The sequence below is a fragment of the Neofelis nebulosa genome, chromosome 6 (genome assembly GCF_028018385.1).
Source record: "Neofelis nebulosa isolate mNeoNeb1 chromosome 6, mNeoNeb1.pri, whole genome shotgun sequence".
NCBI classification, from domain to species: Eukaryota; Metazoa; Chordata; class Mammalia; order Carnivora; family Felidae; genus Neofelis; species Neofelis nebulosa.
The window spans coordinates 75,105,977-75,133,684 of NC_080787.1; the positions used below are offsets into that span (position 1 = coordinate 75,105,977).

General features: G+C 34.9%; 1 protein-coding gene across 4 annotated transcripts in view; it reads right to left on the reverse strand.

Annotated features, from left to right (window-relative positions):
* Positions 1–27,708, reverse strand: part of LCA5 (lebercilin LCA5) — a 145,125-nt gene that overhangs the window by 48,337 nt on the left and 69,080 nt on the right. For all 4 annotated transcript variants that reach the window (XM_058734536.1, XM_058734535.1, XM_058734533.1 and 1 more), the window contains exons 2-3: positions 8,065–8,407; positions 2,811–3,340 (exon numbers count right to left, since the gene is read on the reverse strand). In XM_058734536.1, the coding sequence (XP_058590519.1) occupies positions 2,811–3,340; positions 8,065–8,263 (729 nt within the window). In that variant the 5' untranslated portion in view covers positions 8,264–8,407. The remainder of the gene's footprint in view (positions 1–2,810; positions 3,341–8,064; positions 8,408–27,708) is intronic.

Below are 27,708 nucleotides of genomic sequence, written 5' to 3' on the forward strand. Positions count from 1 at the left end.
TGAAAATTTATGTTTACACAAAAAACTGTACAGGAATGCTCATAGTGGCATTATTAGTTAATAGTTAAAAATTGGAAACAACCCCAATGTCCTCCAATGGGATACACCATAACACTCAGTGGTACATCCATACTATGGAATACTACTCAAGAATAAAAAAGGAACACACTATTGATATATACAACAATTTGGATGGAGCTCTAGGAAAGAAAAAATCTATTCATCTCAAAAGCTTAAATACTACATGATTCCACTTATATATCATTCTTAAAATGACAAATTTAAAGAAATAGTGAACAGATTAGTGGATGTCACAGGTTAGAGTGGAAGGAAGGCAAGAAGGTAGCTGTGCCTATAAAAGTTGGTAGCGCAGGATCCTTGTGATAGAACTGTTCTGCATCTTGATTCTGGTGGTGGTCACATAAATCTACACAAGTGATAAAACTTCAGAGAACTAAACATATACACACACACACAAACACAAATGAATTCATGCAAAACTAATGAAACCTGAGTAAGGTTGATGAATTGTATCACTATCAAAACCAATTTCCTGGCTGCAATATTGTAGTTATGCAGTATGTTACTGCTGGGGAAATTGGATGAAGGGTATATAGGATCTCTACATATAATTTTCATACAACTGCGTATCAATCTATAATTATCTCAAAATAAAAAGTTAAAAGCACTTTTTTAAATCCAGCAAGAAAAAAAAATTGAGGACCCTATACAGTTAACAAGTATTTCAAAGATATCATTACAGATGACTGATTTTCATGCTCCCAAGTGGGCAGCCACATAATTAACCTCCATCTACTACTCAGAATCCACAGATTTATTTTTCCTCTCTTCCTTCTTTCTCCTCTTTCCCCCAACACCCTATAAACCTCCTTCATAACTGGTTGTAAGAGAGAACCACAGCATATGTGTGTGTATGTATATGTGTGTACAATGCAATGCCATGTTCTCTCTCGTTTTATACAAACATACACAGAGGTGGTTTTTGTTTTTTTTATCATTATTAGCATTCTGTGCTCTTGGTTCCCAATTTCAAACCCTATGATTTGGCACATTTTATACTCCCCTTTAAAAACAATTAAAATGTTTGTTGTTTTTTGTGACAGGAATTGCTTTCAGCCCCTACCTCCAAGCCACCTCAAGGTAAGCGGTCCCTTAAAAAAAAAAAAAAAAAAAAAAAAATGTTTCCGTATGTTTGCTCTGCAGTTTGGGTTGATCACTGGTGAAGCCTACACAATATGGTATCTTCTGTGCACTCAAGCAGAAGATAATAATTGCTAATTTTATAGAGTAAGTTAGATACTTTTTCTAACCACTGATGTACACTCTATTAGTAAGCCACTGCTCCTGGGCTTAGCATTGGTATATTGAACACGGTATACTATACAAAGAAGTACAATAACATACCCTGTATTAAAAACACCCAATTAATACATTGCAGAAGCTAATTTACTTGTAGTTCTGACTTGCCCTTCCTCAGAGAGCTGTCACAGCAGGCATTATTCCCATACTTTTCCCCTACCTTGGCTTTCCAAACTACTCATCAGTTTTAATAAGCCCTGACTCAGGGCTTCTGTTTGATACACACATACACACATACACACACACACACACACACACACACACACACACACACATTCATGTGTATATTGTATATGCATTTACTTCTATGTAATTTTATCATGTGCACATGATATACATACATATGAGTTAGCATCTAATATAAATTCTCTGTATAACAATCATGGGATAGTACTCTTTTTCCAACTTGTTATAAGAAAAATACCTTTTTTTTTTAAAGTTTATTTATTTAAAGAGAGAGAGAGCAAGCAGGCATGCATGCATACACACAGGGGAGGGGCAAAGAGAGGGAGAGAGAGAATCCCAAGCAGGCTCCACTCTGTCAGTACAGAGCTCAATGTGGGCTCAATCCCACAAACTGTGAGATCATGACCTGAACCAAAATCAAGAGTTTGGCACGACTGAGCTACCCAGGTGCCCCAAGAAAAATACCTTTCTGGGTGCCCGGGTGGCTCGGTCAGTTAAGCATCCAACTCTTGATTTCAGCTCAAGTTATGACTGCATGTCTTAAGATCGAGCCAGCCCTGCATGTACTCAGAACTGGGCATGGAGCCTGCTTCAGGTTCTCTCTCTCCCTCTCCCCTTCTTCCCTTCTCCCACTCATGCTCCCTCTCCCTCCGCCCCTTGCCCACTCACACACCCTCTCCCTCTCCCTTTAAAAATATAAAAATGAAAATAAAAAAATAAACGTTCTGCTGTATTCTCAGGCTAGTAACTCAACATTCTCCTACCCACCTCTCATGTTAGTTTCTATTTGGGGGGATAAGGATATGCTCTGCTGCCAAAAATGTCTTTTACAAATGTTCAAAGAAATAAAAACAAAGTATTTTTCTTGTGGCATTTCTTACACAATGGCCCCAAATGTCAGTTTTATACACTACAACTATTAGTGTACTGTTTTCAATTTTAGAGAAACACTCCAGTAATCAAATGATGTACTTACCCAAAATGACTAAGATTCGTGGAATTAAACACTCATTCATTCATTAACCTTCCCATTAATGTATAAATTTTTTGTATCTTGCTCTTAAATATACAATCTTAATTTTTTCCTAATCTTCCTCAGAAAGATAATTTTTAAAATATTAAAGAAATAGTTTTCATTTCTAAGCAAATCTGAATTTCAATAAGCAGTCTTAACAGAGTATGCTCTTAAATACCCAATGAAAAACGATATTAAAACAGCACAATTAAAGCTGTATAAGTTTTACCTTAATTCTTCTCTCGGTGTCATCTAATTTTAACTCTGCGGAAACCAGTTTCTTTGCCAAATCATCTCGTTCAGGTAGGTGTCTAGCTTCAGAGATCTTTTTCAGTTTCTGCAAGGAAAATTTTGTCCTATATAGTTCTCCTTCAGTATCTTTCACCCTTTTCTCAGTTGCCCGTTCTTTCTCTTGAGATTTTCTTAAGCGTTCTTTGAGTGCTGTAATCTCATTGTTATGATGAGCAATAAGTTGTGAGATTTCATTTTCCGTATCTTCAAACTTATTCAGGGCTTTCTCCTGTCTGTATTGAAGCCTTTTCAAAGCCTTATTTTCTTTTAGCAGCTCAGCTAACTTGACCTGGAGTTCAGTTACTTCATTCTGCAATTCATTGATTTTTAGCAGTCTTGCAGAAAGAACCCGTTTTGTAACAAGATCAGTATCTTTCCGAAGTGGCTCCCTATTGAGGCTCTGGGAGCGAAATCCCACTCGGACTCCCTTTCTGTTTGGTGGATCCTTAGGGCTTGGCTTCCTAGCGGCTAAAAAGGAAACAGTAACAATGTAAAGTGAGAGCCCTACCAATGTAATATTACTTATTCATTCTAACACAAGTGGATCCATAACATTCTTTAATTATATTGTTCCTTAAAAAATGACCTTACAAAATTTAAGTATCAGGTTTTAGAGATCTTAATATAATGTTAATGTATATAAATATACATATATTTATATACTAATGTTTTTATTAAGAAACATTCAGAATCCTTTTAAGAAAGGTCAAGAATATTCTGACTTATCAAAATGATATCTCAACAGTTTACAGGGAAGTATTTTACACTGCTTTAAAATATGGCAGTATGAGTGGTATCCCCGTCTCTCTGCCCCTCCCCCATTCGCACTCTGTCTCTCTCAAAAATAAACATTGAAAAAAAAATTTTTTTTAATGCCAGTATCAGGCTTTACCGTTTTCAACTTTATAGATAAGATGGCAAGCCAGAATTCAAATATGGTCATCATCACCATTAGCATGGTTTAATAAACACTGGAGAAAGCATTGTGATATTCAAGTAATTTATGCCAAGATATTTGGGATTATAATTCAGAATGATGAAATGTACGTTTTCTCTAAATTAACTAGAACTTTTTCTTTATTTGGGGAGAGAAGATTACAACATATTATACAACAAGAAGACTTGGGTTTGGGACTCTGATTTACCACTTAAGAACTTCCTAGGCAATTTGGCTAAATCTTTCCAGGTCTATTTTCCCCACCCATAGAATTAGGATAACAGCACCTATATAACTAGGTTGTTGTGAGGACTAAACAAAGAATTCATATAAAATAGGAAGTTCTCCACAAATATTCTCTGGCACAATAAGAACCTAATCCCATTTATCAGCGATTAAAAATGAAAAACACTTTTAGCAGTACAGACATGATTTTAAATGCTTGCTCAGGGGCTTTCTTTTGTGTAAGGTTCAATCAAAAACATTTGATGCAATTTGAGAACAAGACAAAAACAAAAAAACTACACCCTAAAAAATATATGCATATGAAATCCTTAAACTATACATATTAAATAACATTTCGCAAAAATTTGGAATGTCATTATTTATACTAAAAGTTCATTAAACTTAGGCCCCAGTGTACAGAGCCCCTGTCCTTTAAAAGAGGCATCTGGAAGCCTGCCACAGTTGAGAATAATGAACTTTAATCTCCAAGGTGACTGCAGTTTTTAAGAAGGAAATGCATTCCAGATGAAAAAAAAAAAAAGAAAAGAAAAACTAGAAAATTTAACCTTTCCCTACCCATCTCTCTAGTCATGGATACCTTAATTCCATTATATAAACAAGTAATATTTACAATTTACATTACAAAATTTCACTTAAAAAACAGAAGATTCTAATGACTGTGATTTGAATGTGTACTGATTTGGGATTCCAGTTCTAAAAATGTGTGAATACACAAAAGGAAGTGGTAATGATAATAAATGAGGGAAAGCCTACTTGTAACTCTGAAACTACACTATCCAATATAGTAGTAGTCACTAGCCACATGTAGCTACTGAGAGATTTGAAACGTGGGCAGTCCAAACTGAGATCTGGTATACTGTGAAGTACATACTGAATTTCAAACACTTAGTTCAAAAAAAAAAAAAAAAAAAAAAAAGCAAGCTCAATGTTCCAAACATAATGTTTTATATTAACTACATTTAGAAACAATAATATTTTGGGGGTGCCTGGGTGGCTCAGTCAGTTAAGCGTCCGACTTGATTTGACTCAGGTCACGTTCTCAGCATTCATGAGATCAAGCTAGGCATCAGGCTCTGGGCTGACAGTATGCAGCCTGCTTAGGATTCTCTCTCTCCCTCTCCCTCTCCCTGTGCCCCTCTCCTATGCACGTTCACTCTTTATCCAAATAAATAAATAAATAAATAAATAAATAAATAAATAAGATAATATTTTGGATATGTTGGTTTAAATGAAGTCTATTATTAAAATTAATTTTACCTGTTTTTCTTTTGTAATATAGTTATCAGACAATATAAAATTGCATGTGTGGCCTACATTTGTGACTTGCATTATATTTCCTGTGGATAGCACTGCTCTAATTTTAAATTGGGGCATCCATCATTTCAATTTTCTTTCTTTCCCAACATACTGAGTTAGTAACAGTTTTGGTATCCATATACTATTATGGAATATGTACTCAACTCTTAGAATGACAGAAACTTTATACATAAAAATGATTATAAAGATGAGTATTAATTCTTCCAAATTTCTGTTTTATGTATAAAATCATATTGCTCAGCAAACAAGATTTCATACAAATAGAAACTTATTTGAAAAGTTAAAGCCTATATAAGAATCGACAGAATTTTCCTCTAATAACTTCAGCTATTCAATCAAACAGAAAGGCCTTCCAAAACCAACTTTTTCACATCCTAATAACTGGAACATTGATTTACAGCATATTCTATTCATATGACTACAAACTGATCATAAAAAGGACACTTAACCTAATTCAAAAATATTTCCTAAATGCCATTTACTTATTTTCATTTTTAAAACTATCAAGATGAAATACAGTGCTAATTCAAGTGAGAAAAGAAAAGATGATTGACTGTCATGTATATCACTCTTCATTTGCCCCTTGCTAAGTCAGTATGAAAAAGAGGGTGAGAAAGTATTGCTTTTTTTATTCCTTCAGGTGATAAAAATAAAACATGCCTCCTTTAAAAAACATGCAGTAAAAAAAATGTAGTAAAGATGAATTACATATCTATAAAAAAACTCGATATTTATATTATTGGTAACACACGAAATCGAAAACATATGTAACATGTAATATACAAACATGTATAACCTAAACTATCATCAAATTTTATCATTATGCATATAACTTTTGATAGAACAATTTCATTTTTAAAAATAATTAGATATGCTGATAATTAAAAAGAGTAAGGAAGAATATGCTATCAAACATTCAAATCCACAAATTCAAGTGTTCAAGATGCTGTTTTAATTACATGTGTTCTTTCCTTAGTTTATTATACAGTGGCAGTTGCAACTTAAATAGCATATTCTATTTAACACTAACTCAGTGTTTAAGGAAACACTAAAGTGCTTAAGTGTAACTGGTATGGTCCTGTTGATTGACCTAAGGTAGACAAATTACCACAGATTTTAATTCAGAAGGCAATACAAAGCAGAAAATAGTAAAAGTCAGACTAAAGACAATAACAGATTTTTCTGGGTGATGTTGGAACTGTTTTTCATAGATTTTTCTCAATTATCTTCTTAAATAAGGTAAGGTTTAAGAATTCTCTTTAATTAGGTAGTCTCCTAAATTGCTTTGGGGAAGTAGTAAAAAATTAAAGTATTCCTGCAAGTAATTCACGAAGTATGTAAATTATTTCTTAGGAGTAAATGGGTATTGTCTAAGATTCAACCCTAAAGTCTGTTTATTCTTAATTAGATAGCAAAAGTTTAATATCAGATCATGCTTTCAACCACAAAATCAAAATAAGAGGCTCACACTGAGGAAAAGAACAAAAAACTTGTAGCACTGTACTGGAGAAAGAAAGAAAAGAAAGGAAATAAAAGAAGAGGAATGAAAAGGAAAGAAAGGAAGAGAAAGAAAAAGCACTCAATTGTTATAAGTATGAACATCCCTGGGAAGTTAGATCAGGGGTCCATGAAAGGGTTGCTTTCAAAATTAACATATATTCTTTGCTGATTTTTTCAAAGCAAATGTTACTTTTCAAAGTAAAAATGTATAAAGGCAAATTTAATTACACCCCTGCTTAAATCTATTCTATAGCTAACTATTTCTCCACAGAAACAGACAGTCAATATATTATTAGAGGATTCAAGGTGTTTCATGACCTGGCCCCTGTTTCAGTTCCCAGTTTTACCCCTCCCTGCCTTGCAATCTAAACTATATAATCTTTCTAAATGGGGTTGTTATAGCTGTGCTGCATTTATTAATGAACACTATAATTAACTCATTTGCCTTAGTTTATAATTCTGTAGTGTATTTTTCTACGGTAGTCCTTACATATTTTGTCACTAAGTACATCAGAGGTTTTTTAACCAGAAATTCATTAAGACAAAGAAGAGATTTCTAGAATATTGCCTTGTCAATTATGTATTAATATGTAGTTCCAGACTAGTAACATTTTAATAAGACAAATTATTTCTAATGATTAATCTTGTTTGCATTATAACACAGTTTAATAAAAAACAGAGTGGTGGTCCCAAGTCCCAAATTCCATTTCTAGAATTAATTTGAACTTTTGTAGTAAGCGCTGTGTAACCTAGAGGAAGTAATTTTACTCAATCTATAAAAATGCCCCTTAAGTATTTTATAGCAATGTCTTCTGCTGCTTTTTAAAAGTGGAGACTTAAAAAGGTACTACTTTGTGATTTTTTTTTGCCTGTATAGTACCTCAGAAACACCAAGACAAGCATTTATTTAGAAAGAATAAAACAAAATGAGAAGGCTTATGTACAGTTCTTTCTTCTGTATATAGTATGATTTTTATTATAACAAAGGATAATACACAGCACCATAAGCAACTATATATACAAAACTATGTGTATATAACACACACACACACACACACACACACATATATATATATAAATCAGCCCATTTCCATGCACATATCAATATACATAGTAATAGAAGAGTTTCATTCATACAACTTTCCTTAAACACTTAAAATGAGTCTTCTAGACTCTCTTTTAGAATGCTTACCTTGGTGATGTACTTGGCTATCTGAAATCTGTCTTTTAGGATTTTTTCCCTTTTTACTCTTAGGTGAAGAGGACTTGACTAGCGATGACCGGCCAGAAGATTGTTGAGTAGTTTCCAAATCAGATGAAGAATAAGAGTAACAATGTTTATCTGTCTTACTTTCTTGATCATTATCTGGACTTCTTTCTCTTTCCCCCATGGTTTTTGAAAAATGTTCTCTATTCACATAATATCACAGATTTCCTTTCTCCAAAAAAATCCATGACAAGCCTGAAGAGCAACCTTTAGAGACTTCAGATCCTGGTGATAATATTCATGTCTGCAATTTGTTTTCTCTAGATATCTGTAGTAGAGATTAGCCCATTAGCAACCAGAAGATACATATTTGTTCTTACAATTAAGGAAAGAGGGAAGGAAACTCATTATATTTTGTGAAATAGGTTTTATAGTTTATTATAATAAAAGATACTTAAAGCAAATAAATACTGCTTATAATTTTTAAAAGAGGCTATAATTCAATTCATCCCTATTTTCACATTGTTATTTACAGTCTATAGAAAAGACAGAATGTTGTAGCTTGGACAGAGAACATACAAAGTACCTAATATATAATTGTTTCTGAATAAATGCTAACTGAATTTGACTCCCCTGAATCTTAAGATTTATAATAAACACAAATGCTGATTTTTGACAGATGAATAATGACCATTATTCACCATTTTTTTCTTTTCTGGGGAGGCAGGGAGTGGTAAAGGCAAGCCTACTACTATAAACAAACAAACAAAAATAACTACATAAAAATGTAAAATTAAAGTATGTAAAAAATTAACCAAATTTAAACACCTGGTGAAAAAGCTGCAACATGACAGAAAAATAGTTATCATCCTTAACATATAAATAAATAACTCCTATGACCCCACGAGAAAAATAGGAGGTCAAAAGTTAAATGGGCAAATACATGTTAAGACCCATAGCCGGCAGTGCACTCAAAGAAAAAAGGGGAGGGTGTGCCCAGGGGGCCCTCAGTGGTCATGAGTTTGAGCCCCACGCTGGGGTGTAGAGATTACTTAAATAAATATTTGTAAATGCTGCTGGAATGCCTATCAAGAGAAGATCCACAGTGGGGCACCTGGGTGGCTCACTCAGTTGAGCACCCAATTCTTGAATTCAGTTCAGGTCATGATCTCATGGTTCATGAGACTGAGCCCCACACTGGGCTCTGCACTGATAGCATGGAGCCCGCTTTGGATTCTCTCTCCCCCTCTCTGCCTCTCCCCTACTCACGCTCGTTCGCACTCTCTCTCAAAATAAATAAACATTTAAAAAAAAAGATCCACAGGATTTTTGGGAAAAAAAGTTGGCAAGATATATTAAAACTTTAATTATGCTTTTAACCTTTGGCCCAATAATCCTATTCCTATGTAATAAGAAAATAATCCTAAAATTAGGGGAAAAGTTATGCACAAATGTTTATGCAGTACAATTTTTTTTAATTTTTTTTCAATATATGAAGTTTATTGTCAAATTGGATTCCATACAACACCCAGTGCTCATCCCAAAAGGTGCCCTCCTCAATACCCATCACCCACCCTCCCCTCCTTCCCACCCCCCCATCAAATATGCAGTACAATTTAAAAAAAAAAAAGGAAGCAAACAAAATCTCTAACAATAGCAGAATAATTAAGAATATTGTAAAAATCAATACAGCATAATATCGTGCTGTCGTTAGAAAAACTTATAAAACGTTTGTGTTACCAGAGGAAATGTTTATACTACTATGGTAAAGAAAAAATTCAAACTAGTGAACACAATATGATCTCAACTACACATATTCATTAAAAAAAAAACCCAAAAACCCAAAAGTAAGGAGTACTCTTCCCTGATGAAGTGAAAAATATTTGCAAAGTAAGGGATATATATACATCCAAATAGTGTCTGAGCAGCATGGATTTTAGATGATTTTTTCTCTCTTTATATATTTTTACTTTCTATTAAAATAAAATTAGATTACTTTTTTAATTGGAATAATCGTTTTTAATATTAAAAAAAATCCCACTGATGAAATTACTATTACAAGTATAGTGCTTCTAGCACTATATGAAAGAAACATATGCACAAGGTGGCACTACTACTGTTCATTGCAGCAGTATTACAGTGGTAGAGAACTAAAACAATCAAAGGACCATCAATGAGGAACTAGCTACATATAACCACACAGTGAAGTACAATACTATCAAGCTACTAAGGGAATGAGGACTACCTCTGTGTATTTTCTGCAGTCTGGAGTGACCTCCACAATGTATTAAGCACAAGAATATGGAGAAATCATGTATAGTCTTTCTTCATCAAAGAGAGATTACAAATTTGCATACATAATGCTTTATATTTTTAAAAAGGAAAAAGATAAAGAAACACTTAATGGGGGGGGGGGGTAAAAGAAGGGTTCTGTAAGGCAAGGCTGTCTAATAAAACTTTCATCAAGAATGGAAATGTTCTATAATCTGTGCTGTCCAGTATGGTAGCTGGCCACATATGGCTACTGGGCACCCTGAAATGTGGTAAATGTGACTGAATAACTAATTTCTTAATTTTGTTGAATTTTAATTAACTTAAGTTTTTAAAGCTGCATATACTGGTGCTTGGCTCATTGAATGTCAATGATCTCATCTTTAAAGACAATAATAATAGTAACTTCCTTAGAGAACTGCTATGACAGTTAAATGGGATAATTCAATAACTATGACACAATAAGCACTCGGTAAAAATCAACTATTTTCAATTCAAACATACAAGATATTCAGTAAATTGATTATATTCCTTGTCAAAACTGTTTTAATTCCAATAATATAACTAAAAGCTGATTATATGGTATAGATGGAGATTATTTGTTTATATGCATATAGCAGAAGCAACTCCCTATGACCTATCACATCTTAATCAGAGGTGCCTAACTTTTCATTGCAAAAGGTAGAACCCACAAAACATTACCTGTCATTTACCTCCTATGCACCAACACCCACTCTCCCCATCCTACCTCAAATATATGCATAAAGTTTTAAAAAAAAGGAAACATCCACTGACCCATTATTCAAGTCCCTCTCCCTGGAATAACTATTTTAATGGCTTATACTTTCATGCTTATGCTATTTCTTGAATTAGCAACTTGAGACTATAAAAGATGAGGATTTAACTTGTGACTCATTTCAAATGTTTGCAACATGCAACGGCTTGTTGGGTTATGCAAGGTTTTTTCCTTAGAATTCCTAATTGTCCTTTTATCCTATTGAAAGGAAAAAAACACCTTTCTATATCACTAATATTTACCCAGCTTCCTAGTCATTCTATCTACAGGCTGAATCCATTCCATTCTTCCTCTTAAACACATTTTCCTTGGGGACCAATTATTCCCTTTTCTACTTTAAACAATTACTTTGTATATCTGTTATACCACTGTCATTCTGGAATCACTTTTATAGTACTTCTGAGTTGACCCACCATTTCTAGTAGCTCATGTCACCGTCTTTAGTTTTGATCATTTTACTGATCCATATCCTCAAATAACTTCAACAGAAAGGGTATATAGATAGTTAAGAGGTAAATGTTCTGAGTCCTTATATACCTGAGAATGTCTTTATTTTGCCCTCCAATTTGATACTTTTCATAGGTTCTGCATTCTAAGTTAAGTCATTTTCTCTCAGAACATTAAAGACACTGCTCCACTGTCTTCTAAACCCTGAAGAGGTTCTTGCTAGATGTTACAGTTGTTCTTTTATTCAACATGTATTTCTTTTGAACTTTTACCATGTAACCATAAAGAAAACAACAACAACAATAATCCTTGCCATTATGGAGTTTACACTCTAGTTATGCTCATCTGATTCTCATTCCTTTATAGGTTATCTTTTTTTTTCCCCCTCCTTAGGAGCTTTTAGAATTTTCCCTCCTCTTATACTGCAATTCCACAACGTGCCTAGGTGTGGGTCATTTTTTTCATTGATTGTGTTGCCCCTTTATCTCCCTCCTTCTTTTAATATTGAAACAAATATCTTTAAGCACTAGAAATGTTATGTTACTTTTCTGATAACCCACTTTCCTGTTTACTCTTTTTAAAACTGACTAAATAACTGACTAAATAACAAACCTGCTCTCTGTTTTTCTATTTTCAAATAGAAACTTACTCAACTTATCTTTTAACTATCCAGGGTTGTTCTGCTTTTGTTTTTAATTTGTATAAACACTTTAATTTCCAATAAATCTTTCTTACTATGATTTTTTAATAATTATTCTGTTCTTGCTTTGCTGAGGCAATGCATTTGTATTTCTCTGAGAACACTAGACATTTTATTTTTTATTGTTTATTTTTTTTTAATGTTTGTTTTTGAGAGAGACAGTGTGTGAGTGGGGGAGGGGCACAGAAGCTGAAGGAGGCTCCAGGCTCTGAGCTATTAGCTCAGAGACCAACACGGGGCTCCAGTGGGGCTCAAACTCACGAACTGTGAGATTATGACCTGAGCTGAAGTCGGGCACTTAGCCAACCTAGTCACCAGGTGCCTCCATTTTGTTTGTTTTAAATTAAGATCTCTTCTGATTCAGGAACTATCTGTTTCACATGGTGAAAGTTTTTCTCTTTACCATAGAATTTTCATTTATAATACTGCTGGTTTTATTTTTTTGAAGGTAATTATTGGTTGTCCACTGATAAATAAGAAGAAAAAAGAAGAATGAATGGAAAACAAGTACATATGAGTAGGGGTTCCTGATAGGCACACTATGCTTTAGGATGAACAGCAGAGAATCAGTCATTTTCCATGGGGCTCCCCTAGATGAGGAGGGATAATGTCCAGATACAAATGTCCACCATGACAACTGTACTTCTCCTTTAGAGTTGTCTTTATTTTTATTTCCAGAAAAAATGACTTCTGTATTTTTTGATTGGAAAGAAAAGGAGTGGTGAAGGGCAGGGAATATTATACTGAGTCACTCTGTATGGGATTCAGTGGAAAAGGAGGCATAACTATTATATAGTTATATATTTATATAGTTATAACTATAGTTATATGTTATAACTATAGTTATATGTTATAACTATATAGTTATATGTTATAACTATAGTTATATAGTTATAACTATAGTTATAACTATATATATATAGTTATGTAGTTATATAGTTATAACTATATATATATATATAGTTATATATTTCAACTATTCTTCCCATTTTCAGTTACCCTTGGTCTCTGACTTTTTAAATGCTAAGATTCTCTAAGATCCTGTTAAATATATCTGAACTTTCTTTGCTATAGTTTCCTCTTGAATATTTTGACATAGTTTTCTCTGTTTTAATGTTTCATCCATCATTATTCTTTTCCTCTTTCAGAAAATGTGCTGTGATGTTTTATCAGAGAGTACCCGACCATCCCTTCAAAGTTATAGGTTCATTCTGTTGTTCTTCTTTAATATAGTTTTAATGTGGTCTTCAAGAGAGGAGAAAAATACAAATCTACATCTTTAATTTGTTAATGTAACAAATATATTTTAAGCCAATTATTTCTAAGTTATTCCCACCCTTTTAAGGCAACTTGATATAAGCAATCACTTTTCCAAAATCCATACAACTGCAATTCATACACCAAGTCAGTCAACAAAAATTAGTGATGGTACAGATGCCATTATAGACAATGAGGAAAGCAATTTGAGCAAGAATACACTGTGAGTTCTTTTAGAGCAGGGTCTGGCTCTTCCATCAAAGAGAGACAACTAAGAAAAAGTTATAATGTCCTTTATTCCTTTAGGGAATATATAAAAGATATGTACATATAATATATATGAATATATATCCTTCATATATTCCTTAAAAAATATTGCATGTTAATTTTATGAGAAAACTTTAAAAGTGACAAAATTCAAGAGTAACCCCAAAAATACTAGAGAATATCTTCTCTTTACCCAGTTTCTGATTTAGGATCTATTCTGAACCAAGGTGGGTATTTCTTTTTTTATTTTTAAAAATTTTTTTAGGGGCGCCTGGGTGGCGCAGTCGGTTAAGCGTCCGACTTCAGCCAGGTCACGATCTCGCGGTCTGTGAGTTCGAGCCCCGCGTCAGGCTCTGGGCTGATGGCTCGGAGCCTGGAGCCTGTTTCCAATTCTGTGTGTCTCCCTCTCTCTCTGCCCCTTCCCCGTTCATGCTCTGTCTCTCTCTGTCCCAAAAATAAATAAAAAAAAAAAACGTTAAAAAAAAAAATAAATAAAATAAAAAAATAAAAAGTCTTTAAAAAAAAAAAAATTTTTTTTAATGTTTATTTATTTTTGAGAGAGAGATTGACAGAGTGTGAGCAGGGGAGGGACAGAGAGAGGCAGAATCTGAAGCAGGCTCCAGGCTCTGAGCTGTCAGCACAGAGCCTGACATGGGGCTTGAACTCACAAACCATGAGATCATGACCTGAGCTGAAGTCGGATGCTCAACCAACCGAGCCACGGAGGTGCCCCGTGGGTATTTCTAACCTACATATACTTGTGACATCCTATAATATGTTATAATCCTTCATGAAAACAAACATTCCTTAGAAAATATAGCACTCAATGACTTAAGCCTTCCCAAGGAATAGACTCTTAGACACCTATGAAAATTTACTTTTAAAAAATTAGTGGGGCACCTGGGTGGCTCGGCCATTGAGAGTCCAACTTCAGCTCAGGTCATGATCTTGCAGCTTGTGAGTTCGAGCCCCACGTCGGGCTCTGTGCTGACAGCTCAGAGCCTGGAACCTACTTCAGATTCTGTGTCTCCCCCTCTCTCTGTCCCCCCCCATGCTCATGCTCTTTCTCTCTCAATAATAAATAAACGTTAAATTTTTTTTAAAATAAATAAATAAATAAATAATTAGTGCTTAGACCTTGTGGAAACAATGTTGCCTGGCTAATAGTACTGCCAGAAAAAGTCCACATAAGCAAACAAAAAGTAACAAATTAAAAACAAAAAGACCCTAAACACTAGGCTAAAAGAAAAAGGAAGATGAAGTAAGGCAACTAATAAAACAACTACTAATTTTTCTTACAAAGTATAACTATTAAACAACCAATGACTCAACAAAGAAATCAAAAAGAAAATAAAATACATAGGAACAAATGAAAATGAAAACACAGCAGTCCAAAATCCTTTGGGACACAGTGAAAACAGTGCTAAGAGGGAAATTCATAATGATTTGTACTTACCTCAAGAAACAAGCAATCTCAAATAAGCAATCTAACCCAGCACCTAAAGAAGCTTCAAGAGGAAAAGGCCCAAAGCTAGTAAAAGGAAAGAAATAATAAAGATCAGAGTGAAATAAAGACTAAAAAAAAGAAAAGATTAATGAAACCAAGAGCTGGTTCTTTGAAAAGAAAAACAAAATTGACAAACCTTTAGCCACACTCACCAAGAAAAAAAGAACTCACAAATAAATAAGATCAGAAATTAAAGCGATGTAACAAATGAAATACAAAGAATTAGAATAGAATGCTATGAAAAAAATTTATGACAACAAATTGGGCAATTTAGAAGAAATGGTTAATTTCCTAAATAAATATACAATCTTTCAAAATTGAATCAAGAAGAAATAGAAAATCTAAAGACTGATTACTAGTAAAAAAAAAAAAATTGAATTGATAATCAAAAAACTCCCAACAAAAATAAATCTAGGATCAGATGTATTCACACGTAAATTCTACCAAAAATTTAAAGAATACCTACTCTCAACATTTTTCCAAAGAAGACATGTAGATGGCCAACAGACACAAGAATAGATGCTGATTATCACTGATCATCAGGGAAATACAAATCAACACTACAGTGAGATATCACCTCACACCTGATAGAATGGCTAAAATCAACAACACAAGAAACAACGAGTGTGGGCAAGGATGTGGAGAAAGGGGAACCCTCTTGCACTGTTGGTGGAATGCAAACTGGTGCAGCCACTCCGCGAAACAGTATGGAGGTTCCTCAAAAAGTTAAACATAGAACTACCGTGGGCGCCTGGGTGGCGCAGTCAGTTGAGCGTCCGACTTCAGCCAGGTCACGATCTCGCGGTCCGTGAGTTCGAGCCCCGCGTCAGGCTCTGGGCTGATGGCTCGGAGCCTGGAGCCTGTTTCCGATTCTGTGTCTCCCTCTCTCTCTGCCCCTCCCCCGTTCATGCTCTGTCTCTCTCTGTCCCAAAAATAAAAAAAAATTAAAAACGTTGAAAAAAAAAAAAGAACTACCCTATGATCCAACAATTGCACTACTAGGTATTTACCCACAGAATACAAAAACACTAATTTAAAGTGATACATGCATCCTGATATTTATAGCAGCATTATCTACAATAGCCAAACCATGGAAACAATCCAAGTATCCACTGACTGATAAGTGGATAAAGAAGACACGGTATATATACACAATGGAATATTACCCAGCCATAAAAAGGCATGAAATCTTGCCATTTACAATAGCATAGATGGAGCAAAAGAGTATTATGCTAAGTGAAATAAGTCAGAGAGACAAATAAACCTTATGATTTCATTCATATGTGGAATTTAAGAAACAAAACAAAAAAACGTACGGGAAAAACTGAGAAGCAAACCAGGAATGGACTGATGGTTACTAGAGGAGAGATGGGTGGTGGGATGGGTTAAATAGGTGATGGGGACTAAGGAGTGCACTTGTGATAAGCACTGGATGTTATATGAAAGTGCTGAATCACTAAACTGCACACCTGAAACTAACATTACACTGTAGTTAACTGGAATTTAAATAAAGACTTAAAAAAAAAGAAAAGAAAAGAAAGAATACCTATTCTCCTCAAACTATTCCAAAAACAGAGGATGGAAAGCTTCCAGATACATTCTATAAGGTCAGCACTACCATGATACCAAAACCAAAGATACTACTGAAAAAGAAAACTACGAGTCAATATACCTGATGAACATACATGCAAAATTTCAACAAAATATTAGCAAACCACATTCAACAATACATTAAAACAATCATTCAGCATGATCAAGTGGGATTTATTCCAGGAATGCAAGGATAGCTCAATATCTGCAAATCAATTAACATGATACACCACACAGCAAAATGAGGGATAAAAATCATATGATCATCTCATTAGATGTAGAAAAAGCATTTGACAAAATTCAAAATTGTTCAAGCCATCTATTGAACAAAAGCTTTCAACGAAGTGGGTTAAAAGAAAACATACTGCAGTATAATAAAGGCAATATATGTCAAACCCACAACTAAACACCATACTTGCTGAAAAACTGAGAGCTTTTACACCAAGATCAGGAACATGACAAGGATGTCTACTCATGACACTTCTACTCAAATAATACTGGATATCCTAGCCACGTCAATCAGACAAGAAAATTTTAAAAAGGCGTCCAAATTGGTAAAGGAAAAAAACTGTCACTATTTGTAGATAATACAAAACTATACATAGAAAACCCTAAAGACTACCAAAACACTATTAAAGTAAATTAATTCAATAAATTTGCAGGATACAAAAATAATATACAGAAATCTGTTGTGTTTCTATACACTAATACCAAAGTAGCAGAATTTTATTTACAAATTCCATTTACAATTGTTCCACAAAGAACAAAATACCTAAAAATAAATTTAACCAAGAAAGTGAAAGACCTATACTCTCAAAACTATAAAACACTGGGCGCATGGGTGGCTCAGTCAGTTAATCATCCGACTCTTGATCTCAGCTCAGGTCAGGATCTCACAATTCATGAGGTTGAGCCCCATGTCAGGCTATGTGCTGTCAGGGCAGAGACTGCTTGGGATTAGCTCTGTCTGTCTCTCTCTTGCTCTCTCTCTCAAAATAAATAAATAACCTAAAAAAAAAAAAAAAAAACCCTGTAAAACACTGATGAAAGAAGTTGACAATGACAGAAGCAAATGGAAAAATACACCATGCTCATATGTTAGAAGAATTAATGTTGTTAAAATGTCTATACTACTCAGAGTAACGTACAGATTCAATGCAATCCCTATCAAAATACCAACAGTATTTTTTTTACAAAACTAGAATAACCCTAAAATTTGAATGGAACTACAAAGACCTCAAACAGCCAAAGCAATTTTGAGAAGGAAGGAAAAAGCTGGAGGAACCACAATCCCAGACAGTACTGGCACAAAAACAGACACATAAATCAATGGAACAATATAGAGAGCCCAGAAATAAACCCACACTTGTGTGGTAAATTCATTTGACAAAGGAGGGTATATACGATGGGAAAGACAGCCTCTTCAATAAATGGTGTTGGGAAAACTGACCAGGTACATGCAGAAGAATGAAACTAGACCATTTTCTTAAACTATACACAAAAATAAATAACACAATAAAGACCTAAATGTGAGACCTGAAACCATAAAACTCCTAGAAGAAAACATAGGCAGTTATCTCTTTGATATAGACCGTAGCAACACTTTTTAGATATTTCTCCTCAGGAAAGGGAAACAAAAAGCAAAAGTAAACTACTGGGAATACACCAAAATAAAAACTTTTGCACAGAAGAGGAAACCATAAACAAAAAGCCAACCTAGTACACCTGTTAAGGGGTTAATATCCAAAATATATAAAGAACTTATACAACTCAACACCCAAAACCAAACAATCCAATTAAAAAATAGGCAGAGAACCTGAATAGACTTTTTTCCAAAGACATACAAATGGCCAATGGACACAAGTAAAGATGCTCAATATCACTAATCATCAGGGAAATGCAAATCAAAACCACAATAAGATATCACCTCAAACCAGTCAGAATAGCTTGTATCCAAAAGAAAAATTATAAGTGCTGGAGAGGATGTGGAGAAAGAGAACTCTCATGCACTGTTGGCAGGAATGTAAACTGGTGCAGCCACTGAGGAAAACAGTATGGAGAGTCTTGAAAAAATTAAAAATAGAAATACCACTATCTTTTAAAAATAGATATTCCACTACTGGGTATTTACCAAAAGAAAACAAAAACACTCATTTAAAAAGATATATGCACCCTTACATTAACTGCAGCATTATTTACAATAGCCAAGATATGGAAACAACCCAAGTGTCCATCCACTGACAAATGGATAAAGAGGATGTGGTATATACACAATGAAGTATTACCCAGCCATAAGAAAGAATGAGATCTTGAAATTTCTGACAACACGGGTGGACCCTGAGGGTATTACGCTAAATGAAATAAATCAATTAGAGAAAGACAAATACTATATGATTTCACTTATATGTGGAATCTGAAAAACAAAACAAATGAACAAATTTTTAAAAATCAGAAACAGACCCATAAATACAGAAAACTGGTGGTTACTCGGGTTGGAGGTGGGGTGCCTGGGATGGGCAAAATGGGTAAAGGGGAATGGGAGGTACAGGATTCCAGTTATGTAATGAATAAGTCATGGGGTTGGAAGGTACAGCATACAATATCTAGTCAAAGGTATCGTCATGGCATTGTATGGTGACAGTAACTTCACATGTAGTAAGCATAGCATAACCTATACACTACGCTGTATGCTTAAAACTAATGTAACACTGTGTCAACTGTACTACAGTAATTTTAAAAAAAGGATAAGCAAATAAAAATAAGTACTCTAGCTTAATAAGATTACATACCAACTTAGCACTGGAATGAAACCTGGGGGATCACTCTTTTCTTTGAACAGATTAAGAAAACTAGCACCCATAAAAACAAACTGGGTTACCCAAGATTATAATTTACCTAAGGTCACAGAGTTAAGACAGTAAGCCTTGAAATGGACCACAAGCATTCCTCAGATATACTGCAGGTTTAATTCCAGACCACCACAATAAAACGAATATTCCAATAAAGTGAAGACTGAAAGAAAAATAGTCAAATGAATTTTTTGGTTTCCTGATGCATATAAATGTTTAAACCATACTGCAAGAGCATTATGTCTTTAAAAAAAGGTATATACCTTAATTTAAAAATACTTCATTGCTAAAAAATGCTAATTATCATTGGAACTCTCAGGGAATTGTAATCTTTTTGCAGTGGAAAGTCTTGATAATGATGCATGCTGACTGATCAGGGTGGTGGTTGCTGAAGGATTGGGTAGTTATGGTGATTTCTTAAAATAAGACAATAAAGTTTGTGTCACTGATTGATTGACTCTTCCTTTCATGAACAATTCTTCTGTAGCATGCAATGCTGTTTGACTGGATTTTACTCATGGAACGTTCAAAATTGGGATTAATCCTCTCAAACCCTGCCGCAGCTTTGTCAACTAAGTTTATATAATATTTTAAATCCTTTGTTGTCATTTCAACAATCTTCACAGCATCTTTACCAGGAGAAGATTCCATATCAAGAAATCACTCTTTGTTCATCCATAGGAAGCAACTCCTGTTCAAGTTTGATCATGACACTGCAGTAAGGCAGTCACATCTTCAGGCTCCACTTCTAATTCTGGTTCTCTTGCTATTTTCAACACATCTGCATTGACTTCCTCCAAAGTCTTGAATCCCTCAAAGTCATTCATGAAAGCTGGAATCAACTTGTTTCAAACTTCCATTAATGTTAATATATAGACCACAAATAAATGTTCTTCATGGCATCTAGAATGGTGAATCCCTTCCAGGTTTTCAATGTACTTTGCCCAGATCCATCAGAGGAATCACAACATATAGCAGCTACATATACAGCTAATATGTATTTTCTTTTTTTTTTTTTAATTTTTTTTTAACGTTTATTTATTTTTGAGACAGGGAGAGACAGAGCATGAACGGGGGAGGGTCAGAGAGAGAGGGAGACACAGAATCTGAAACAGGCTCCAGGCTCTGAGCTGTCAGCACAGAGCCCGACGCGGGGCTCGAACCCATGGAGTGCGAGATCGTGACCTGAGCCGAAGTCGGACGCTTAACCGACTGAGCCACCCAGGCGCCCCGCTAATATGTATTTTCAAAATAAGATTTGAGTGTCAAAATTACTCCTTGATCCAGGGAGACAGAATGGACGCTGTGTTAGCAGGCATAAAAACAACATGAATCTGTCTGTCCCTCTCAGAGCTCCTAGGTGACCAGCTGTGTTGTCAATGAGCAGTAATAGTTTGAAAGGAGTCTTTTTTCTTGGGCAGTAGGCCTCAACGGTAGGCTTAAAATATGTAGTAGACCATGCTGTAAACAGATATGCTATCATCAAGGCTTTGTTCTTCCATTTATAAAGCAGAGGCACAGATTTAGCATAATGCTTAAGGGCTCTAGAATTTTTATAATGGTAAATGATCACTAGTTCAACTTAGTGTCATTAGTTGCATTAGCTCATACCAAGAGTCAGCCTGTCCTCTAACGCTTTGAAGACACTGACTTCTCCTTTCTAGCTATGAAAGTGCTAGATGGCATCTTGTTTCTATAGAAAGCTGTTGTCTACACCGAAAATCTGTTGTTTAGTAAAGCCACCATCTTTATTATCTTAGATCTACTGGATAACTTGCTGTAGCTTCTACATAAGCACTTCCTTAACCTTGCACTTTGATATTAACATGATTTCTTTCCTTAAACCTCATGAGTCAACTTACTGTAGCTTCAACTTTTTTTTTTTTTTTTTTTTTGCAGCTCTCTCTCAGCCTTCACAGAACTGAAGAGGGTTAGGGCTTTACTCTGGAATAGGTTTTGGCTTACAGACTGTTATAGCTGGTTTGATCTTTTATCCAGACCACCAAAACTTTCTTCGTATCAACAATAAGGCTGTTTCACTTTCTTGTTCATGTGTTCACTGCAGCAGCACTTTTGATTTCCTTAAAGAACTTTTCCTTTGCACTTGCAACTTGGTTGTTTGATACATGAGACCTACCTTTTGGCTTATCTTGGTTTTTGACATGCCTTCTCATCAAGCTTAAATCATTTCTAGCTTTTGATTTAAAGTGAGAGATGTCTGAATCTTCCTTTCTCTTGAACACTTACAGGCCATCATAGAGTTATTAACTGGCCTAATTTCTATCTTGCTGTGTCTCAGGGAATAGAAATGCCCAAGGACAGGAAGAGAGAGATGGGGTAACGGCTGGTTGGTGGAGCAATCAGAATACACACAATAATCAGTTAAGTTCACTGTCTTACACAGGTGCAGTTCATGGCACCCCAAAACAATTACAGTAGTAACATCAAAGATAACTAATCAGAGATCACCATAACAAATATGGTAAAAACAAAAAAGTCTGAAATACTGTGAGAATTAAGAAAATGTGACACGGACAGAAAGTGAGCAAATGCTATTGAAACAATGGTGCCAATAGACTTGCTCAATGCAGGGTTGCCACAAATCTTTAAATTGTAAAAAAAAAAAAAAAAAAAAAAAAAAAAGGCAGTATATGCAAAGCATATCAATGTGCAATGAGGTATGACTGTACAGTTTTCTCTCAGTTGAGTAATCCATTTGGTATTTCAATATCAACAATCAGATGAGAACTGCCTCATCTTTGAAGTCATCTCCATCAGCATCTATCTCATACTGTTGCCCTCCCACCACTAAAACTAAAGAAACATTTCTGCTCTTTTTCAGAGCTAAACCTTTGACCTATCTCCCTTCCCACACTTCTCTATCTCAAGGATTCTGCCCTTGCTACCCTCTGTATAGGACCATTCCTATCAACAGAGGCTCTAATAAAGCTGTTGTGTACCTCTACATTCGAATGCATCTATGATGCAATTGCTCGACTCTAATTTTCCAGTGAATCTCTTTGGAAGAGTAATCTAGAATCTAGAATGTTATCTCTACTTTCCCAACCAGAATCTGAATCCACACTAGTCAGGTTTTCATCCCCACCATTCATCTTGGCTAAATCCAGTAGCCAATTTTCCATACTATTCATCCTTGACCTTACAGCAACATTTGAAACAACTAACCATCTCCCTCCTTCCAGAAGTCTCTTTTCTTTCTAGGCTCCATAGCCAGCTGCTTTCCTGGTTTTCTTACTAACTCTCTGGCTGTCTCTTCTCAGTCTCTTTTGTTGAGTCTGCCCCCTCTTCCTTATCTCTAAATGTTGGAAAACCCAAGTCCCCACATATTGGCCTTCTTTTCTTTATCTACACTCTCTCCTTAGGTGATCTCATCTAGACTTCATTTACTCTGACTTTCAGATTCACATATCCACCTATGTATTTGACAACTCCACCCGGGTATCTGAAAATCATTTCAAACTTACATACCCAAAACCAAAATCATGATTTGTCCTCTTTCTACACCCACTCTTTCCTATTTTTCTAATTTCATTAAATGGCACATCCATCTACTAGATTTTATGTTGCAAATCTAAGGATCATGGATTCCTTCTTAACCTCACATCCCACATCCAAACTTTTCTCTTAAGAGAGAAAAGTTACCTAAATTAACAGAACACTGAAGATTTATGTTCCACGTACAGTTCTCCAGCTAATTTAAATTAATTCTTTGTGATGGAGAATGAATTAACTAACAGTTATTCATCTGCTTTCCCTATCTATACAAGGGTAACTAGATAAAAGCAAAAAAGAAAAACTCCAAGTCTTGCCCAATTTCAATTCCTAAGAATTGTTTATTTCCTAACAATTATCACTTTGTCACTACCCACCAGCCAATGCAATCATTCTAAACCAGCATTGTCTAAAAGAAATAATGTGAACCATATAAAGAATTTAACATTTTTTCAGGAGCTGCAGGAAAATACAAACTGTGAAATTTTAATAGTATATCTTATTTAACTCAATAAATCCAAAATACTATTTTAACATATGATTAATATTTAATAGTATTATTAAGGAGATATTTTATGTCCTTTTTTATGGACTAAGTTTTCAAAATTCCATGTGTATTTTGCACTTACAGCATATCTCAATTCTGACTAGCTAGCTCAGTAGCCACTGTATTGGATAGCACAAATGGCCTGGAGTGCTACTATGGCGATGCTAGAAAACCAGCAAATCTAACACATCACTTTTCATCCAAAAATTAACTTACTTCTAAAAAAAAAAAGTCCCAAATAGTATAGGTCACACATAACAGGTCAGAAAAAGATGACCAGAAGCCCATTCAGTACCAGAAGCCTCCTTATATAAAGTTTCAAACGAATCAGAAAGTAGACCTAAGCCAAAAGTCTACTATATATGGAATATCATGATTAGCTGATTCATGTGACTAAGAAAAGTTCTTAGTTTTAGGGGTGCCTGGGTGGTTCAGTCGGTTGAGCGTCCAACTTCTGCTCATGTCATGATCTCACAGCTTGTGAGTTTGAGCCCTGCGTCGGGCTCTGTTCTGACAGCTCAGAGCCCAGAGCCTGCTTTGGATTCTATGTCTCCCTCTCTCTCTGCCCCTCCCCCTCTTGTGCTCTGTCTCCCTTTCTCTCTCTCAAAATAAATAAACATTAAATTTTAAAAAAATAAAAAAAGAAAAGTTCTTAGTTTTAAGAAAAAAAAACTATACAAAATCAAAGAACTGTTAATTTCCTGTCATTTCCCTGTATTCAGGCTTCTTTGTGTAAAACATTGGTGCCTGGCTATCTCTCCTGCCAGCAGAAGAGCTCATACAACAGACAACTAGATGAGTAAAATGAAAACAAACTAAGAGAGAAAGATATAAATAAGGAGATCTCTCAAAAAGGAATGGAAATAACTGAAGATGAGACAAAGGTAAAAACAATATTGTTGCATTTAAAACTGCAACTGCTTCTCTCCTATAAAGAGATAAAGTATTATAAACAGATAATAAAACCAAGTAGTTTTTCACTCTTCTACCTATATTTTCCAGGATATCCCCTAAGCATTTCTTTATCCTACCTTTATTTACAGAACACTTACTATTTTTTTTTTAATGTTAATTTACTTTTGAGAGAGATAGACAGACACAGTGTGAGTGGGGGAGGGACAGAGAGGGAGGAAGACACAGAATCTGAAGCAGGCTCCAGGGTCTGAGCTGTCAGCACAGAGCCCAACACAGGGCTGGAACTCACAGGCTGTGAGATCCTAACCTGAGCCGAAGTCAGACGCTTAACCGACGAAGCTACCCAGACACCCCTACACAATACCTACTCTTGCTTTAAAATCAAACTATGTTCAGATTTTGAGTATGGTTTCCCAGACTCTAGGTCAGATCACAATATATATTACACTTAAAATTTAAGGCATAATCAGCTTCATTTTAAACAGCATTTTGAAACAGTGGGTCAAATTAAAGCATCTTAACTACAACATGCATTCCCAAAGTCTAGTCAGTCAAATGAAAACATCACAGAATATTTATTCATTCATGCATAAGGCATTTACTGAACACCTACTATGCCAGGCACCAACCTATGAATGGAGATACAAAATTAAGTCAGATACAACTGATAGGCTACTTAAGAAACTCCAATACAAGAAGAAAAAGATAATGCAAGAGTATGAGTACTAATGACCAAAAAAGTAAAGCAGGCTAAGTAAATTTATAACTAAGATTAGAGGAAAGGGGTGTCTGGGTGACTCAGTCAGTTAAGCATCCAGCTCTGGATTTCAGCTCGGGTCATAATCTCTTGGTTAATGAGATGGAACCCTGCTTCGAGCTCATATATGTATGTGCATATGTATATATATACATATATATATATATATGTATATATATACATACATATATATAAAGAAACAAACAACTAAGATTAGAGGACAGAAGGAGTTTGGGGACAATTCCAGGTAAGGCCTAAATTGAATCTTTAGGTACTAGCAGAGGTTATGCACAAGTATATGTATTTGCGGATTGTTTTTTTTAGAGGGGGCGTGGGGAGGGAGTTGGGCAGGTAGATGAGGTGAGAGAAGACCCAATTTCAGTAAGAGGAAGCAGCATTTGCAAAAGTAAAAGGCATTTATAAGTGTGGAATATCATCAAACTGCAAATAGTACACAATTGTGCTATCTAATACAGTGGCTACTGAGCTAGCTAGTCAGAATCAAGATATGCTATAAGTATAAAATACACATGGAATTTTGAAAACTTAGTCCATAAAAAAGGCCATAAAATATCTCCTTAATAATACTGTTAAGGGGTGCCTGTGTGACTCAGGCGGTTAAGTGTCCGACTTCAGCTCAGGTCATGATCTCAAGGTCTGTGAGTTCGAGCCCCGCGTCGGGCTCTGTGCTGTCAGTTCAGAGCCTGGAGCTTGCTTCGGATTCTGTGTCTCCCTCTCTCTCTGTCTCTCCCCCACTCACGCTCTGTCTTTATCAAAAAGTGAATAAACATTAAAAAAAATTTTTTAAGAATATTGTTAAATATTAATCATATGTTAAAATAGTATTTTGGATTTATTGGGTTAAATAAGATATACTATTAAAATTTCAGTTTGTATTTTCCTGTGGCTCTGAAAAAATGTTAAATTCTGTATATGGTTCACATTATATTTCTTTTAGACAATGTTGATTTAGAATGACTGCACTGGCTAGGGAGGGTAGTGACAAAGTAATAAATGAGATGAGATCAAGTCAAAGAGATCATTACAAGGACCTTTATATCATACAAAGAAGTTGGTTGGAAACAAAATATCTTCTAGGATTAAAATGACCAGATCTTGGGAATGTAAGCTGGTGCAGCCACTCTGGAAAATAGTATGAAGGTTCTTCAAAAAACTAAAAATAGAACTACCCTACAACCCAGCAACTGCACTACTAGGTATTTATCCAAGGGATATAGGTATGCTGTTTCGAAGGGACACATGCACCCCCATGTTTATAGCAGCACTATCAATAATAGCCAAAGTATGGAAAGAGCCCAAATGTCCATCAATAGATGAATGGATAAAGAAGATGTGATATATATATATATATATATATATATATATATATATATATATATATATATAAAATGGAGTATTACTCGGCAATCAAAAAGAATGAAATCTTGCCATTTGCAACTACATGGATGGAACTGGAGGGTATTATGGTAAGTGAAATTAGAGAAAGACAAATATCATATGACTTCACTTATGGGGACTTTAAGAGACAAAACAGATGAACACAAGGGAAGGGAAACAAAAATAATATAAAAACAGGGAGGGGGAAAAAACAGAAAAGACTCATAAATATGGAGAACAAACTGAGGGTTACTGGAGGGGTTGTGGGAGGGGGGATGGGCTAAATGGGTAAGGGGCACTAAGGAATCTACTCCCGAAATCATTGTTGCACTATATGCTAATTTGGATGTAAATTTTTAAAAATACAAAATAAAATAAATATATAAGTAAAAATCTCACTGGCAAAAAAATATAATAAATAAAATGAATCTTTTTTAGTCAAAAAAATAAAATAAAATAAAATAAAATAACTAGATCTGACATTTACAAAGATCCATCTCCAACCCACAAATTGGAGGCCAATAAGACTGAAGGCAGAAGGCCAGCTGTTCTTGAAATCAGGAGACAAATGACAGTGGTTTGAACTAATGTGGGTAAGTAGAGATGTAGAGTACAGAATTAAGAAATGTTTTATCAAGTGAAACAAACTGCACTAGGTGACAGATTGTATGTGGACTATAAGAACAGAGAAGAACCTAAATGAATTCCAAAGTTTTGGGCTTAAAAAATTGGGTAAATATGGTAGCATTCAATAGGACAAGTTTGGTGGGGAAAGGTGATGGTTTAATATCAGGCAGACTGACTTTAGAATGCCT